This window comes from Aristolochia californica, unplaced genomic scaffold (genome assembly GCF_029961685.1).
Source record: "Aristolochia californica isolate CCGP_79_NKW_82.1479 unplaced genomic scaffold, dmAriCali1.0.hap1 SCAF_14, whole genome shotgun sequence".
Lineage (NCBI taxonomy): Eukaryota > Viridiplantae > Streptophyta > Magnoliopsida > Piperales > Aristolochiaceae > Aristolochia > Aristolochia californica.
In genome coordinates, this window is record NW_027181815.1 from 2,229,152 (window position 1) to 2,245,745 (window position 16,594).

General features: G+C 38.8%; 2 protein-coding genes across 2 annotated transcripts; one reads left to right on the top strand and one right to left on the bottom strand.

Annotated features, from left to right (window-relative positions):
• Positions 1 to 1,349: 1,349 nt before the first annotated feature.
• On the bottom strand, positions 1,350 to 10,552 carry LOC137949991 (leucine aminopeptidase 1-like). Its single transcript, XM_068796303.1, has 10 exons — positions 10,242 to 10,552; positions 8,573 to 8,993; positions 4,870 to 5,064; positions 4,542 to 4,767; positions 4,305 to 4,431; positions 4,082 to 4,177; positions 3,048 to 3,125; positions 2,390 to 2,450; positions 2,055 to 2,242; positions 1,350 to 1,781 (listed from the first exon to the last, which is right to left on the bottom strand). The coding sequence occupies exons 1-10, from the start codon at positions 10,443 to 10,445 to the stop codon at positions 1,656 to 1,658; spliced, it is 1,722 nt and encodes a 573-aa protein (XP_068652404.1). The 5' UTR covers positions 10,446 to 10,552; the 3' UTR covers positions 1,350 to 1,655.
• A 2,649-nt stretch (positions 10,553 to 13,201) lies between these two features.
• LOC137950550 (uncharacterized) lies at positions 13,202 to 16,567 on the top strand. The gene is made up of 5 exons (XM_068797082.1): positions 13,202 to 14,559; positions 15,398 to 15,455; positions 15,572 to 15,655; positions 15,727 to 15,868; positions 16,030 to 16,567. Exons 1-5 carry the CDS (start codon positions 14,076 to 14,078, stop codon positions 16,396 to 16,398), a joined length of 1,137 nt encoding a protein of 378 aa, XP_068653183.1. The 5' UTR covers positions 13,202 to 14,075; the 3' UTR covers positions 16,399 to 16,567.
• The last annotated feature ends 27 nt before the right edge of the window (positions 16,568 to 16,594 follow it).

Here is a 16,594-nt window from a genome sequence, read left to right on the forward strand (position 1 = left end):
CCCTCAGTACTATACATGAACAAAAATAGCTGTTATCGCTCACAGCACCCTCCGTAGTCGCCATGGCTGGCTAACTCTCGTTGATATTATAAATACAGAAGCACTCTGCTGAGATTATGGGACATGAGTTTTTGTTTGACATGGATGGGAACCGTGACGGAAAGGAAAGATCGATGACCAAAAGGCAAAGACAACCACGACAAGCTAGTTCAATTAGAATACACGTTCCCCTCTCCTGCCTAAGAGAAAGCTGGGAAAGACCCTCCACTTCCTGTATTCAAAAGAAGAAACAGGGACCACCTCTTTCTACGCAATCAGGTGAAGGACTACCTTTTACTGGTTTTTTTTGTTTTTTCTATTTTGGGGTCTGAACTTCCTAAATATTTTTGGATTTACTACACAATTTCGGTTTGCTAGCTAGTGAGCATAGAATTTTTTACAAAAATATAATTTACTTTAATTGTTCTCGTCAATTCCTTATTTAGTTTGGTTGATTATTTATCTCAAACCTCAAAGATTATCAATCGTTCATCCCTTTTAGGTACCTCAATATCTAATGCTGTTGTTTGTTAATTAAATAAATATATTATAAAATAAACATTATTATTGGAGGTGTTTACTCTTTCTTAATTATACATTAGTATGTTCCATTACAAATTGTCGTACTCTGTGGTCATTAGAATACTCTATTTATTTATTTTTTGTAATTTTTTTATGTTTAAAATTTTAAATATAAGTTAGAATTCAAACCCCGAACTCAATTTCTATTTTAAACTCAAGGCTGAGTTCGAAATATTCAAATCAAGCAAAGTTCAAACCTCGAGGTTCTAGCGAGTAGGTTCGAGCTTGACTCCTAACTATGATAGCAAAAATCAAGTTTTACAAAAGTACCTACCAAAGAAAAAACCACCTACGTTTGGATCGCTTAAAATAGCTTGATGTCTTTGAAACTGAGGCAATGAACCATGTGACTGGGACCTATTTTGAAGAACAATCTTAAGAGGCTGTTTCAGCTAACGCACGAGATAAAAATATCCTTGGTCAATTTTACGCATCTTTAGCGTGAATACAGCTTGACAAGTCAGCCTTAATTATAGATTAGACTTAAAAATGTTTGCCAGTTTCACAAAGGTGCTCGTGACTACAAACCTTACGGTAAGTCGAGCGTATCAATATCATGAAGAAATGGAAAAAAAATGAAGAAAAAGCCAAACCATGTGGGTAAAGATTTAACTAGAGATCCACATCTACTGGAGCCGATCAGAAAACGTCTTCCTGGAAGTTCGCTCATACCCAATCATGCATTGAAAACGCAACACAAAAAGAGCCAAAACAGAGCAGAGCGAAAGGTCCACAAGAAATGAATTAATTTGCATGCTGGACTCCAACAATTCATTTCAAATGGCTTTTCATCTCGTGCACTTATGCCCTCGCACTTAAAGAACTCCCTAATTCCATTTCAGACAAGACCAAATCTACAAACGCTGATACTTGTTCACCTCTGACTACCAACTCTGGGATAAATATTCAATAAAAAATTGACAGGAAACGCATCAGCTTGGACTTCTCCCTCTTATTTGCATTGCTTTATTTGTAACCAACTGGATCTGACTTTAACACCTTCCCACCTAATACTTTAGTTCTCTAAAAGACGCCTAGGAGTTTTTCTGAACCCATTCCACTAAAGTTGAAACACCAAACCCAGTCGCAAGCCGTTTCTTTTCATTGTACACAGGAGCAGCCATGTCTATGTGCATCCACTGCACCTTCTCATCAACAAACTGCAAAGGGGAGACAGAAGAATTAGTTCTCGGTAATGGAAATCTACCAGCCAAAAACTGGGACAGAGAGAACCATTAAAAGCCCCTGATAAATGGGATCTAAATCAAGCTTTCACACAGAGCTCCTACTTGGGGTTCGGAGAAAGACCATTGTTCATATTCAAGGACTAATCGCTAGTATCGGGATTTAGACCCAAGAGATGATCAAATAACTGAAGATTGTCACATGAAAAAACCAATGAAAACTATAAGTGCCAAAAAGAGAGAAAATACCTGTTTCAGGAATAGTGCAGCAGTGATAGCCCCGCCTGCACGACCCCCTGTGTTAACCATATCAGCTATCCCTGACTTCATGGACTCCCAGTAGCTTTCTTCTAATGGCATCCTCCAAAATTTCTCTCCTGAGGCTTCTGAAGCTGAAAAGAACTCCTTGGCAAGGTCATCGCTGGGAGTAAAAGATCCTACATAAAGTTCCTTAAATTGGTATCAATATGATAGATAGTCATTAAAAAAAAACATCGATGTGAATTCAGTCTCAGAACTTGAAGACACCACCCGTAGAGAATCTATCAAGTAAAAAGCTTAACATTGTCGTGTAAAATATATACCTGCAATAGAGGGACCAAGTGCAATCATACAGGCCCCAGTTAGTGTGGCCAGATCAATAATCTGCATGCAAGAGTTTAGATAGTTTAGAGTGTCATTATGAAAAAGGCCTTCAAATTCCAAAAGAATCTAGCTATCTAAATGTTTCCTGAAGATATCAAACAGCATTACAATAAAAAACACATTCCATATACAATTAATAGACACCCATTCAATGAATTAAAATACGCTTTTGCAGCTGCCATGGAGTCCAACAGGTGCTAGCTGGCTAGACAAAGAAAAACTCTAGTGTAGCTCATTGCCAAGAAAAGCCATATTTTTCTTGGACATGCTTATTTGTGAAAAAGTTGAAACTAACTCTTCCAGAAGCTTTATGAATGCTCCTCATTTCAGTATGCCCAATCACATACACGATTTTTAATGTGGCTTCATAAAGCATGAAAGCTTTATGAAGCAAAAAAATTATCTTGATTCCAGTTCCAAAAGCACGAGACTGAGCAAATGATACCATTTTTAAAAAAATAGAAAAGAAAACATACCATTTTTTAAAAAATAGAAAAGAAAACATACCATTTTTAAACAAATAGAAAAGCATACCTACCATTTAAAAAAAAAAAAAAACACCTACCATAATATGCAATCATGCTTTGTGACACCTACCTTTTCCACACCTTGGTTGCATGCATAAACCAGAGCATCAGCAAGTGTCAGTCTACCTTCAGCATCAGTATTATTGACCTGAAAAAAAAGAAAACAAAAACAGATGAACAAATATCACAATGTCTGAAAGGCAGTTATGCTCACAAGTTCATCACATCACAGCATCAAAGCCGGCCCCCAGCCATGTTGAGATCAGCTGGATGAATCCTCCTCAATCTAGTATTTAGATTTAACAAAGGAAAAAGGTTCTACAATTTACTATGGGTAGATTGGCCTCCATAAAGTCTGTTCTACCACTTTCATGCGTCTCATTTCAGGCTTCCACTGTATCCCATCAATTCCTCAAGCAATAGCAACAAAATACTCTAGTTTATAAAGTAGTATCTACATATCTATCAGGAATGCTAATACTAGCTCTCTTCTAACATCTTCATCTTAATATTGCCTTTTTTTCTTTTCCTAGCCTCAACTTTACGTCACTACTCTCACATCCTCCTTCATATCATGAGGAAAGTGTTTACTCACAGCCCAAGGCCACTTCACTCCTTCCAACATCCAGCTGCTAATTTTTATTTAGCTACTCAACATTTATTCTGTTACATTCCTTCCATTTCCTCCTGTTTTAATGGTTGGGCCTGTGTAATTAAAAAATTGATAAGCATGGCTTGAACCCCACCCTATGTGCACATGGAGACATATCTTCTTCAGTTTTCCATTAAAATTCCAGCTCACAAGTTCATTTTTGTGAAAGTGCAAACAGAACAGATGTGAGTCATAGATCATATCACATACTAAAAGATAAACACAGAAGTTAATTAATTTCTTTACATTCACCAGTAAAACTTCCTATAAAGCACCCCACAGCAACTAATGTCAACCACAAGACTTGCTACTTGGAAAAAGTCATCATCCAAAACATTACAACAAGATACTGTTAACCAATTGTACACGATAATATGAGTACTCATATTTCCCTGAAAGATGCAGGAGCCCTTCATTCAGTAAATGGAGATATAAGCAATCAAAATAATTACCTCAATTGTCTTTCCATTTGAGGCTGTGAGTATGTCACCTGGTCTCATGCCTGTGCCACTGATCATGTTCTCACAAGCAGCAACAATGAAGTGAACCTGTAAGAGAATCCATCAATCACCTCCAAGCGCAAACCTCTCTTTAAGATAAAACAGTCAAAAACCCATAAACATTATTCATCTGCTCATATGGTGATTCTTAACAAGAATTTAAAAGAACACTTGCCTCCACGCCTGAAGGTTTAATTTGACCAATGGCCTTAGCTGCACCCAGAACTGCAGCTGCACCTCCCATATCCAATTTCATGATTTCAATCATACATCCAGCCCCTGTCTTAATATTGTAGCCCCCACTAAACATATAAAAAAGGAAAAAATGGTCAACAATCCCCATTATCATCATTTTAGTGAAAAACAAGCTAGCCTTTCCATGCTAATTGAAACAAAGGTACGTAGTTATCACCTGTCAAATGTCAAACCCTTCCCAACTATAGCTATCTTGGCTTTTACTTCTCCATTTGGAGGCTTATAACAAAGATGAATGAAATGAGGTGGATTTGCAGATGCAGCAGCTACACCCAAATAAGAACCCATCTTCAACTCTGCACATTGCTCAGCATTCAATATTGTTGCCTTAAAGACATCACCATATTCTGAGGCAATTTTGGAAGCTTCCTCCGCCAGTACACCTTTTAAGGAAAAACACAAACCAGAGGTTGAGCCATATTTTGGACAATTTAAGTAGTGAACAGAAGAAGTCCACAGAAAAATGATAGGCAACTGTTACATACCAGGAGTAAGCACGTTAGCAGGTGCATTAGTAAGCTCTTTCCCGAGAATCACCCCACTGCAAACATCATCAGCATACTTTAGCTTGTTCTGTATTTCGGGTCCAGCCCCCAGACCAAGAATATCCACTGATTTAAGTGTCAACTTTTTCGATTCTGACTTAAATCTGTTGTCGTCATGAACTCCAAGAATGGTTCCTGAGACCAATTCCAGAAGAAATGTCAGTCCACAAACAATACCATGCAAATATTATGTGATAATTTGAGCTAAATATATCATTCATAAAAATACACGACAATAAATACAAAACTAGAAAGGGAAACAAAAACTAATACTTCAAAGGATGTAGATGTTCTTCCCAAGTAATGCAAAACACAACTTCCCATATAAACAACAACTAAATTCAAACACGAGCACCCAGCATGAGAAAGAGAGTAAGAGAGGGTGCGATCAACAACAGCCTCATGGATATGTAAACTGTGCAACTGGTAAGGGCCACCAATCCAGTTTGACACTAAGTGAATGAACTCAATGGGACAAGAAAGAGTCCTTCAAATGTATGACTAGATTAATAATCTCTTCAAATGCATTTACATCATGAGGTAAGAAATTGTCAAACTTGGCCAATGAAGGATATTAATAGAGCTTCCCTTATTGGTTGAAGGACTCCCATGCAAGCTGGAGCATATATATGAAGGAGCTCCAGCTTACTACAAAAATTCACAAATTCTCTCTTTCCCAATGCTTTTGTAAAAACATCACCAAACTGATCCACTGACTTGACAAAGAGAGTGATAACATGTCCACTCATTACAACATCATGGAGAAAAAAACAACAATCAATTTTTATATGAATAGTTCGTTCATGGAACACTAGGTTACTTGCAATAAATATTGCAATCTAATTATCACAAAACATCTTTATAGCTTCTACAGGAGGAAAACCCAACTCTTGTATCACTTACCTCACCCACAAAAGTTCATTAACTTTGAGATTCATTGCTCGATATTTTGCTTCTGCACTTGAGCAAGCTAACATTTTGTTTCTTGCTATTCCAGCTAACTATGTTTCCACCAATAATAACAAACCCTAAGGTAGATTTTTTATCCAATTTAGACATCGCATAATCAACATCAGAACATCCTCCAATCAAAAGTGGTTAAGTGGTCCATACAACAACCTCTTTCCTGGTGCACCCTCAAATATCTTAATATCATGTGTGCAGCTTCCAAATGTATCTTCCTTATGTGCTCCATAAACTGGTTAACATACTCACCGCAAATGATATATCAGGTCGAGTCACCGTAATATAAATAAGTTTACCTACTAACTTCTATACATAATATTGTCTTTAGGTTCGACACTATCATCTTCATGGAGATTTACCTCCATAAGTATCTCAACAGGCCTAGCTCCCAACAGCCCATATTGATGAGCATATTAATAATATGTTTTCTCCATATCACAACAGTGTCTGCTTTACTTCTTGCTACCCCAATCCCAAAGAAATACCTAAGTGACCCTAAATCCTTGGTTTAGAAGCATTTCGCAAAAGGTCCTTTGACTTCTTTAATGCCCTTCACATCACTTCCTAACAAGACTATGTCATCAACGTATACAATCAACAATACAACTCCAAAAATTATCTTCAAAACAACCAACGAGTGGTCATAGTGACTTCTAGCAAAACCCCAATAACATAACTACTCAGCTGAATTTTTCAAACAAAACTCTAGGACTTTGTTTGAATATGTAGATAGCTTTGTGCAATTTACATACCTTCCCAGTCTCCCCCTGAGTAACATACCCAAGAGGTTGCTCCATATAAACTTCCTCGAACCAAATCACTATAAAAGAAAACATTCTTAATATCCAATTGGAACAAAGGCCATCCCTTGATGAGAGTTACAAAAATCAATATCCGAACTGAGGCAATCGTGCAACTAGAGAAAACTTCTCAAAGACATGCACTCCAAAGGTTTGTGTACCCTTTGGCGACAAGTTTGGCTTTATATCTTTCTATAGAACCACTAGCTTTGTACTTCACTATATAAACCCAACAACATCCAACTATGATAACATCTGGTGGTGGCTCATATAACGTTCGTGTTCCCCTATCAAATAAAGCTTCCATCTTAAAAAACAATAACATCTTAAAAAACAATAACATCTACAAACACAAATGTTTTTTTATTTGTCAAAACAATGACACTTGTGTCCTTTTTGAGTATGAGAATAACCCAAGAAAAGACAATTGACTAATCGAGGAGAAATTTTTTATCAAGAGAATGACCAAGAACATAGACATAACACATTGATCCAAACACTCGAGGACAAAAGGAAAACAACTCAAGTTGGTTTCAAAATTTGTAAATGAATCTTCCCATCAAGCACATATGAGAGTGTCCTATTAATCAGAAAGCACGCAATGAGGACAACATCCCCCAATAACCTTCATATGAAAGAGCATAGTGCAAGCAACATCAAGCACGTGGCGCTTTGTCCATTTCTGTCCTGCAACTCCATTCATCAATTATCGGGTCAAGAGGATCATCCCTCAAGTAGTTTGTCTTCTGCTTAGCCTTCAAATAAATCCGAACAAATTTGGACCAACTTAAATAATTCCGTCCATTCAATTTCTCCGTGGTGATCACAGTACTTTCATTACCATCAAGTTCCCAGACTTTTTGGCTGGTGTAATCACTTCACCTAAATCAGCCACCATTTACTATCAACAAGCACCCGAATTTTCAGAGACACACTGGAATACATTAACAAAACAATCAGCACCAAAAATTACTAAAAAGAGATTATATATGCGTGTGTAGATGAGGTGGGGCCCCACAACACAATAAATTAAGGCACCGAAAGCACAATTGATATGAGAGAAACAACTAGAGAGGAAGTCTATTAGGGCTGACATCAGCATTAAGTACGACGAAGTGAGCAGTCTGCAAGATTGGAAGACATGCTCAAGCACAGTATTGGGAGAGAAGAAACCAAATAACCCTCTAGGGAAACAGAAACTTCATAAAGCTGTTAAATTGACAGCACAAGCCATCAACCCTAGGGTTATGGCACAAAGAAAAGGAAAATGTCTAACCTTTAATTTCAATAAGCAGCAATTCAGGAAAATTCTTCTTTCTGGAGGATTCACAAACTTGAGGAGTTGTTAACACCTCATAGCAATCAGATCGTTTGCTCTGATACCATGTAAATATCAGAAATATGGAAAAATAGAAGAGGGAAGAGAAGGACAAGGCGAAGAGAAAAACTTGAGAAGGCTGCGTCGAACAGAGTAGCAACCGCTAGGTTTGGAGAACAACCCTAAATCTTCTTATAAACTCACTTAAGATTAGAGTTACAAAGTGACATATATGCCCTCTACTAGATAAACCCTTACATCTCCCTAGATACACTTCAGACTGAAACAAAAATTTCACCATATAATTCTAGCATAAGGATAAGCTAACTGCTATCCTATGAGGGACGTATTAACATAGTAAATGACCAAAATACCCTTTCATAGTTATTTCAACACTTTTTTTCACACAATGGCACAACATAAAAATAAAATCCACTACCAAGTAAATTTTTAGATGGCACCAGACCAAGGCAAAGTAGAAAATTGCATGACTATCGAATTGCACTCTCAAACCTAATCAATTTTTTTATCCTTCACAGTATCAGAATAGAAGAAATACCTGATGCTATCACATAAGCAGCATTAAGCTTAGAATCAGAGGAGAATCCCTCAGAAGATGCAAGAACAATGGCTGCATTACTTGCTTGGGCCGTTTTAACAGCAGTTGCAATTGCCTCCCCTATGCCCTTGTAAGCAGTGAAGGCAGTGGAAGTTGTGCACTGCCCAAGACCAATAAGACCAAGACGCTTAAAGCCCAGACCTGGAAGTCTCAGAATAGTTGATTGCCCAGCTTTTCCTGTGAAGTCCTCCTCCGCTGAAGCTTCAATCAAGAGCCCATTAAGCTGACTGTCAAGTTTTTTCAATACTGGATTCTCAAATTTGGAGTCTTCATCCTTGGACATGTCCTTCTCTGATACAGCAACAGCAAGTATGTCCCCTTTCCATTCAGACACATCAACATCTTTTGCAGTAAAAGCTATCTGCAATGGAAAAAAAATGGAATATAAAATAAAAAAAACATATAACAAGAGCAGGAAAAATAACTTTGCAAATCAATCCAGATACTTCCTAGCACAGATTTCACTTACTTCATTTTATTTAAAAAAAAAAAAAAAAAGCTTTACTTGACTTCTTTACTAAAGCGTCAGTGCAACAACCCTTAAATCAATATTCTAGATTATCACAACAAACCCTTAACATATACATTTTAGAGCATAACAACAAACCCTTAACATCTACAGTTTAGATTAACATAACAAAAATGTCAACTAGCACATCCAGGTAGAGTATCAAAATCCCAAAGATACAAACAAACGATTTCATTAAAGTACGTAGAATTGCTTACACCGAGATCTTGCTCATAAAACCAGCCCAATAGCATGAATGCAAGAAACGTAAACAACATTGTACAACGCCATACAAACCAAACAAGTGCATAACCCGTTAAATATCAAAATAATCCAGGAATAAAATGAACTCAGAGGCAAGATAGAGATCGTGTGATTAGACTGCCTGCTGCTAAAGTCCAATAGCCTATGCAGCGACGAGATCAAAAGCTAAAACGAACAACCTATATACTGGACCGAGAGAAATATAAATGTCAGGTACCGGAAGTACGATAATGTCAAAAACAAAATGTAGCAAGAAGATAGATGAAAGTAAGTAATAACTCGAAATGAGCGAAGATAAGGAAGGTGCAGTCAACAAAACCACGTCTGCTATGGTGATCGCAAGAATCTCTGCAGTAAAACATTACACTGAAAAAAATAAAGGACACTAAGACAATGACTGCGAGGTATTAAAGGAGGAACTCGGAATAACGCACTTACTTCACTATATAAATACGGAATAAATAAAAGATCAAATAAATAAAAAATCAGACTTCTAAGACTCTTGCGGATCCAGTAACCTGCAACTTAACACCTACCCACGAAGAAGTCCACACGGAAAGCTTAGAAAAAAGGCCAAAACATTAACGGATAACATCAGAGAAAAATGGGACGAAGATAAAAGAAGCAAAGATCGACACAAACCAAACGGCGACACCACACAGCAATTTCATCAAACAGGTAGCATGCGGTTCGTGCCGGCGACACCACACAGCAATTTCATCAAACAGGTAGCATGCGGTTCACGCTACGCACGAACCGAAGCAAACTATCACCCAATCCCATTAACACGTTTTACACAAACTGACACAACTCAGCAAGAGACAAACGGCGCGAGACCTGAGGAAAGTCTGCTGCCGCAGGCTTAGTGAGGCCAAGCGCCGCCCCAGTCGTCAACGTCTGAGCCATCCTCACCCCCGGGCTCAACCCTCGAGCGCCGATCGTTAACCTGAGAAATGGAGAGGGGGGATGACGTACTAGTAGCACTCGACTGAGAAACACAGTGGAAGACGAAGATACCAAAGCGAACACGGCGGCAGCCATTTATCACTATAACCCGGGATTTTTATTTTTATTTACCAAAAAGAAAAGCGAAAGCAGTAATCAATCTTCCTGGTTTTTCCATTCTCGTGGACTCATCCACGAGCCTCGGGTTGCGTGACATGGAGCGTGGTCTGCATTCGACGACGCGCTATTTATCAAATTTCTTATCTTTGTCAGTTGTCACGAGTGACTAGGAATCATTTTTTTACAAGTATCTTATGGGACCCAATGTACTGGTCGACTATTGGCGGACGGCGGGGCAGGTGATCTTTGTCGGCGGGTCCTCTCTATCATCTCGTTACCCACATAAACCAATGTTATTAACACAGAACATGCCATCAAACCAGACCAGTTTTGATCAAACCGGGTTCAATCGGGTTCAAGTGTCAGTTGAATCAAAGTGGGAAATTGTTATTAAATTTATTTTTTATTTAATTGATTTTTAATAATCCAATAATTTGGTAAGTTAGTATAAAGTTTTTAATGTGAAGCATTTGGTCTCCATTTCAAATCTTCCCTTCAACACAAAATATTAAAATCTTTTACACATATTATCAAACTAGAATTGATTACCAGACTAAACAACCAAATTATATAAGTTTAAGCTAAATCCCAAAATTTACCTAAATAAGAACTAAAAAGAGTTTCTATTTTGACTTAACCCCGATTTGTAAGGTCCAATTTTGACGACATTGACCTAAATCTTAATTGGAACACTTCAAAGTTCAAACACTTAATGACCCATTTTAGTTTGATAGCTGGTTTAACCTTAACACTATGTAATGAGTGACATGTTGCTTTTATAAATATAGCATTTGTTTCACTACAATCTTAGTTAGTGGAGAAAAAAAAATAAAGAAAAGAGGACGAGAAAATGAAAGAAAATAAAGAAAAAAACCTCAAACCCGACTTGATCTAATCACCACCCTCACAACTTCATTCCCTTCTCATCCCCATAAAATCGACTTAAACCCGAACCATCTCTCTCTCGTCCCTATAAACCCTGTTTAAACTTAACCAATCCTAGCCTCATCTCTTTTAACCCAACTTAAACTTTACCTAATCACCACACTCACAACCCCGTTCCCGTCTCATCCCCATAAAATCGACTTAAACCCGAACCATCTCTATCTCGTCCCTATAAACCCTATTTAAACTTAACCAATCCTAGCCTCTTCTCTTTAAACCCAACTTAAACTTGACTTATCCCCTAAAATCAAGCCATCTCATGAGGGTCAAGTTTGGTAAAAACAATCTCCCTCAACCAGTTTTTTATCCATTGGGGTGAAACCCAAAATCTGAACACATTGATTTTAGTTGAGTTGGATGGGGTTCCCCATGAAACCCAACCCACATGCACACCCCCCCTAACTTTGAAGTGATTGGGCTAGTCCTTTCTTTATGAGAACAACAATTTTTATTTAGACCTATAATGTGTTGCTTTATTTCAGTAAATGATTTGAAAGCAATAGCCAACTCCTTTCTTACTTTAACATTCAAAAAGAAGACATAATGGCTTTAAAGCTAGAAGTAAAAAGCTCCAAAAATGAAAAAGATAAATTAAAATTAAATTATTATTTATAAAAATGTAAATTAAGGTTAATTTCTAGTTTCTAAATACAAGTTTATGTTCATGGGCCTATCAATCCTCAGGCTGGGTTTCAATTGGGTTCGTTTGTTCTCAAATCAGAATCCATGAACTGGGTTTCTGATTCGTGTGCTCAAAACTCACATTCGCCTCCTTACCTAATCCAACGGCTTCAATAATTCAGTCAACGGAACCGAAAGAACCACGAGAACAATCACAAGAATGCCACCGCTGGTCCGTGGTCTACTCTACGGGCGTACATAATTACGCATCGATGACTGGCCCCACACCTGTCCTAATTGTGTCTTAATCTTGATTTGTCGTAAACGGGTGTTCTTTTTTTGGTTGTCACGCACTATGTGGGCCCACTAATCGAGTAATCGCAAATACAGGACCATCGTACACGTGGAAAAATTAAAAAAAAAAGGATTGCGTATTAGATTAAGCAAAGATTAGTTAAAAACATGAAAGCAAATGCCATTAATTAAGGATTTAATTAACGAGTAGATGAAACCCTCAGATAGGAAACAGATGATAATTTTACGCATTTGTAGTATATTAGGTGTTAAAATCTGCGCTCAGTGGGCCCTCCATAATTCAATCTAACCGTCCATGTGATCTAATCAATCCCCCTTTCAACATATCTACTGACTGTGGCCCTTCATTATGCTAATCTTTTTTTTCTAAATTGGGTCAATACACGAGTTATAACTTTCACCATATCCCGTGAGATGAATCGAAAGTATCAAAAGATCCGGAAAGGCCTATGATTAATCTAATCCAACGGTTGGATAAAAACTTGTGGGCCTCACTAGAAAATTTTGAAAATGGGCCCAGAAGTTCTGGCCAAGCTCGATATTTTGAATCTTCGACTTTCTCGGGAGATGTACCTCTGGACGCCGTTTCGCCGCCTCTTTAAACCCTCCACCGAGAAACGAACAAGTGGTCCCCCGTTTTAAAAAACGGGTAACGGCTACCACAACGGTGGCAATTTTCGTGATTAAGCTCCATTGTAGCGTCAATTTGTGTAATTTCAAATTCTGTCCAAAAAAGATTCCCGAAAAAACCGGCCCTAACCGGTCGGCTACCCCTTTGAAGGGCTACTTCCGGTCATCTCATATATATGCTTCACCTCCCTGACAGTCCCACTTCGTTCCTTGTTGTTCATTCCCACTCGCCATTCCTCCCCTATCTCTGATCTCTTCCCCGACAAGCTTTGCATTGCTATCTTCTCTGGGTTTCTCTATACGGATCGGAGCGGGGTTCTCTGCAATCGCTTAAGCAAAAACGACTCTGATTGGTGGAAGAAATAGGGGGTTTCTGCTTTTGGAGGGTTTGTGAAGGTCGTACGATGGGTTATCAGGGTCATGGCAGCTTTTTCCTGTGAAACGAGGGTGGTGGGAGGTTTGCAGAGCTGCCAATTCCGGATACTGGCAATGCGGTATGGACCGTCTGTTTGGAAGGTATTGTGAACTCCGGATCCAAAATGGCTCTTCTGAATAGGTTCTGTAATGTCTAGGGTTTCGTGAAAGGTGGAGAACTTGTTATTTGTGGAAGGGGGTGCTGTCTGGCTGAAGTAGATCTGTTGTAAAAGGAAAAAAAATGAAATTTATAGGGGTTGTTGAAAATTAAATGTCCGTTTTTGGTGGGTTTTGGATACTAGAGGCGTGCTGCCGTTCGTGTATGTGAGTATTTTTGGTAAGTGAGTGGACTTAATGTTTGAATTTCATCGGGGGAGTTCGCGGGCGAGCGCCTGGTCAAAGTTGGGAAACGCGGAAGTAGGCTTGAGTTGTTTCTGAATCTTTTGGATACTGGACGGAGGGTGCTAGAGTTGTACGCTGGAATGGAGTATGGGATCCGATCGAAGGAAATATAATCGCTCGGTTGAGTTTTTGAAGCTGGTGTTCCTCTAGGTGGCTTTAAAGGAGGAAGGCTACCGCATTTTGTTTGAGAGTATAGGCGCATTTTCCAATTTAACTCTGGAACCTGAAAAAGTGGCCTGCGAGAATCTTAGACTGGAAGAATATCCAGAAGTTCTTTCAATGTCAGGGGCTCCAAGGGTCCGGTCTATGAATGTGGCAGACTCAGAGGCTCGGCCGGTGCTGGGTCCTGCTGGTAACAAAGCAGGGTCATTTCCAGCTCGCAAACCAGCTTCAAAGCCTTTAAGAAAGGTGGAGGGAGCTCCTGAAATTGTGAAGGAAGAGAAGAAAACCGTTTCACCTCGTGTTCACGGTTCTTCACCCCCACCGGTGCCTTCTCTTGGTATTCCCTCGATCCTTCGGAGGCATGAGCAATTTTTGCACTGCAATTTGTCGCTCAATGCTTCTTGCTCTTCTGATGCTTCTACGGATTCAGTACAAAGCCGGGCTTCTACAGGGAGGATTGCTCGGATGAATCCTGTGCGGCAGAAGAAAAAACTGTGCTCTCCAAAGCAAGAAAAGGTTGTTCCAGATAACATCTCAGTGTCTTCCCAGGACAGTGTACAGATCATCAAAAAGAGGTGTGCTTGGGTGACACCAAATACCGGTGAGTCTGCATGTTCCTACTTTAATGCATTTGTCTTGTACGGATTAAAGCTGTATCCTAAACTCTTCTTTTATTTGTTGTTTCTGAAGGATGTTTTTAGAGTAAGACAGAAATAATAATTCATTTTTTAATTATCACTTGCATACCTGTTATTGTGATACATGAAATTTAGAGGGATTGAAAAACTTGAAACTGTACATATGATTAGAGCAATTTAGGGTCAATGTGCCCGAAAACTTGATTAGATTCCATAAGTTTGGACATTTTGAAACATTTCTTAAGACTTGTGGTTTGGATGCAAGTAGTAACAAATATTATAACGAGGAAACCCCTTTCCTGCCTTAAAATTTGTAAGCTTAATCTGGTGGAGGTCGGGCAGTGTGGCAAATTTACTGTCCTTTGGGCATGTCATAACTGTAAGCATCGATGCATACTTCGTAGGAAAAAGGCAATTGTAGGCATGTGCCAATCATGAGAGACGTGATTTTTTCTAGCTTGATTTTTGCCAGATAAATGTTTCATCCTGGCTTGATTTTTTTCTGCCCGTTAATTAGTACCATTTTGCCATTTAGATATAGTTCATAAATATACTGAGAAAACATTTCAAACTCCAACATGCTACCACTCTCAACCAGAAGTGCCCATTTATTATTTTGCTTTATTGCGGAGGAACCAACTTGTGAGGAGTGTTTTCTTCTCTGATCTTCTGAATATGAAATTGTACTGTGTGAAAGTTTTTTTTTTTTTTCAATGTTTGTGTGCAATCTTGTGGCCGTCTCTTTAAAGAATAAAAACCTTGTAATATTTGATTTTGTTGCTCGTTCACTTGTTCCAACAGATCCACTTTACGCTGCCTTCCATGATGAAGAATGGGGAATTCCTGTCCATGAGGATAAGTATGCTTTCTCTCGCTCTCTCTTTCACTTGTGGAGGTGCACGTGACCACATTTATATTGAAAACAGGAGACAAGACCCTTACTGCTGTTTTTCTCTCTCCTTACAAAATTTGCAGGAAACTGTTCGAGTTGCTTGTGCTATCAGGTGCATTGGCTGAGCTTACATGGCCTGCAATTCTTAGCAGAAGGCACATATTCAGGTACTCTTTTTACTGTTCTGCAATTTTTTCTGCAAGCCTTTAGTATTACTTCCTGACACATCTTTACACAGGGAGGTCTTTCTAGATTTTGAGCCAGCTTCAGTTGCTAAAATGAATGATAGGAAGATTGTAGCACCTGGAAGCACTGCCATGTCCCTGTTGTCAGAGCCAAAGTTACGTGCTATCATTGAAAATGGAAGACAAATATCAAAGGTAAACATCCTGTGTCTTCCTTGAGTTTGCTGCTGTCTGGTTTCGTACGTATTACTTAGATCTCCTGACCCCCAAAGCCATGGTTAATTAGCTGAAATTAACAAATATCTTAATCTCATTATCTCAAAACTAGCACTAATAGCCTCACGTATGTGGCATAGATCATTGATGAATTTGGTTCGTTTGACAAATATTGTTGGAGCTTTGTCAACCACAAGCCAATTATGAGCAGATTCCGGTACCCTCGCCAGGTTCCGGTAAGGACCCCAAAAGCTGATTCCATCAGTAAAGACCTGGTGAGGAGAGGTTTTCGGTGCATAGGACCCACTGTAATCTATTCCTTCATGCAAGCAGCTGGAATAACCAATGATCATCTCATCAGTTGCTACAGATTTGATGAGTGCGCTGCTGCAGCATCAGAGGTTGAGGAGGAAAGGGGTAAAGATAAAATGGAAGATAAGAAGGTTGTAGATGACATTGGAAGTTTGGAGCTAGTGACCGCTATAGATGAACTGGGCATCTCACAGTGACCTTAGTCTGTCCGGATTGGAATGGAAATGTTTTGAGCAAGACCGATGGTGGTCTATGACTTCCATCTTGCTTTCTGGGATGTTAGTTTGTGTATAAAATGCGACGAAGAATTTTCTTGTATTTTTATGTTCGTAGATTATAAATGAGAATCATCAGCTTATGTGCTACGATGACGCACTCGTCTGCTGTCCGTTT

What these genes read in the sequence shown, in the direction of transcription:
- LOC137949991 (XM_068796303.1), bottom strand. Translation starts at nt 10,445, where the DNA reads ATGGCTGCCGCCGTGTTCGCTTTGGTATCTTCGTCTTCCACTGTGTTT. An exon ending in AAGGGTTTGACATTTGACAG is followed by an intron (nt 4,432 to 4,541) that starts GTGATAACTACG and finishes TTATATGTTTAG; the next exon opens with TGGGGGCTACAATATTAAGA. An exon ending in GCAACCAAGGTGTGGAAAAG is followed by an intron (nt 2,451 to 3,047) that starts GTAGGTGTCACA and finishes TCTTGCATGCAG; the next exon opens with ATTATTGATCTGGCCACACT.
- LOC137950550 (XM_068797082.1), top strand. Translation starts at nt 14,076, where the DNA reads ATGTCAGGGGCTCCAAGGGTCCGGTCTATGAATGTGGCAGACTCAGAG. An exon ending in ATTCCTGTCCATGAGGATAA is followed by an intron (nt 15,456 to 15,571) that starts GTATGCTTTCTC and finishes CAAAATTTGCAG; the next exon opens with GAAACTGTTCGAGTTGCTTG. An exon ending in AGCAGAAGGCACATATTCAG is followed by an intron (nt 15,656 to 15,726) that starts GTACTCTTTTTA and finishes ATCTTTACACAG; the next exon opens with GGAGGTCTTTCTAGATTTTG.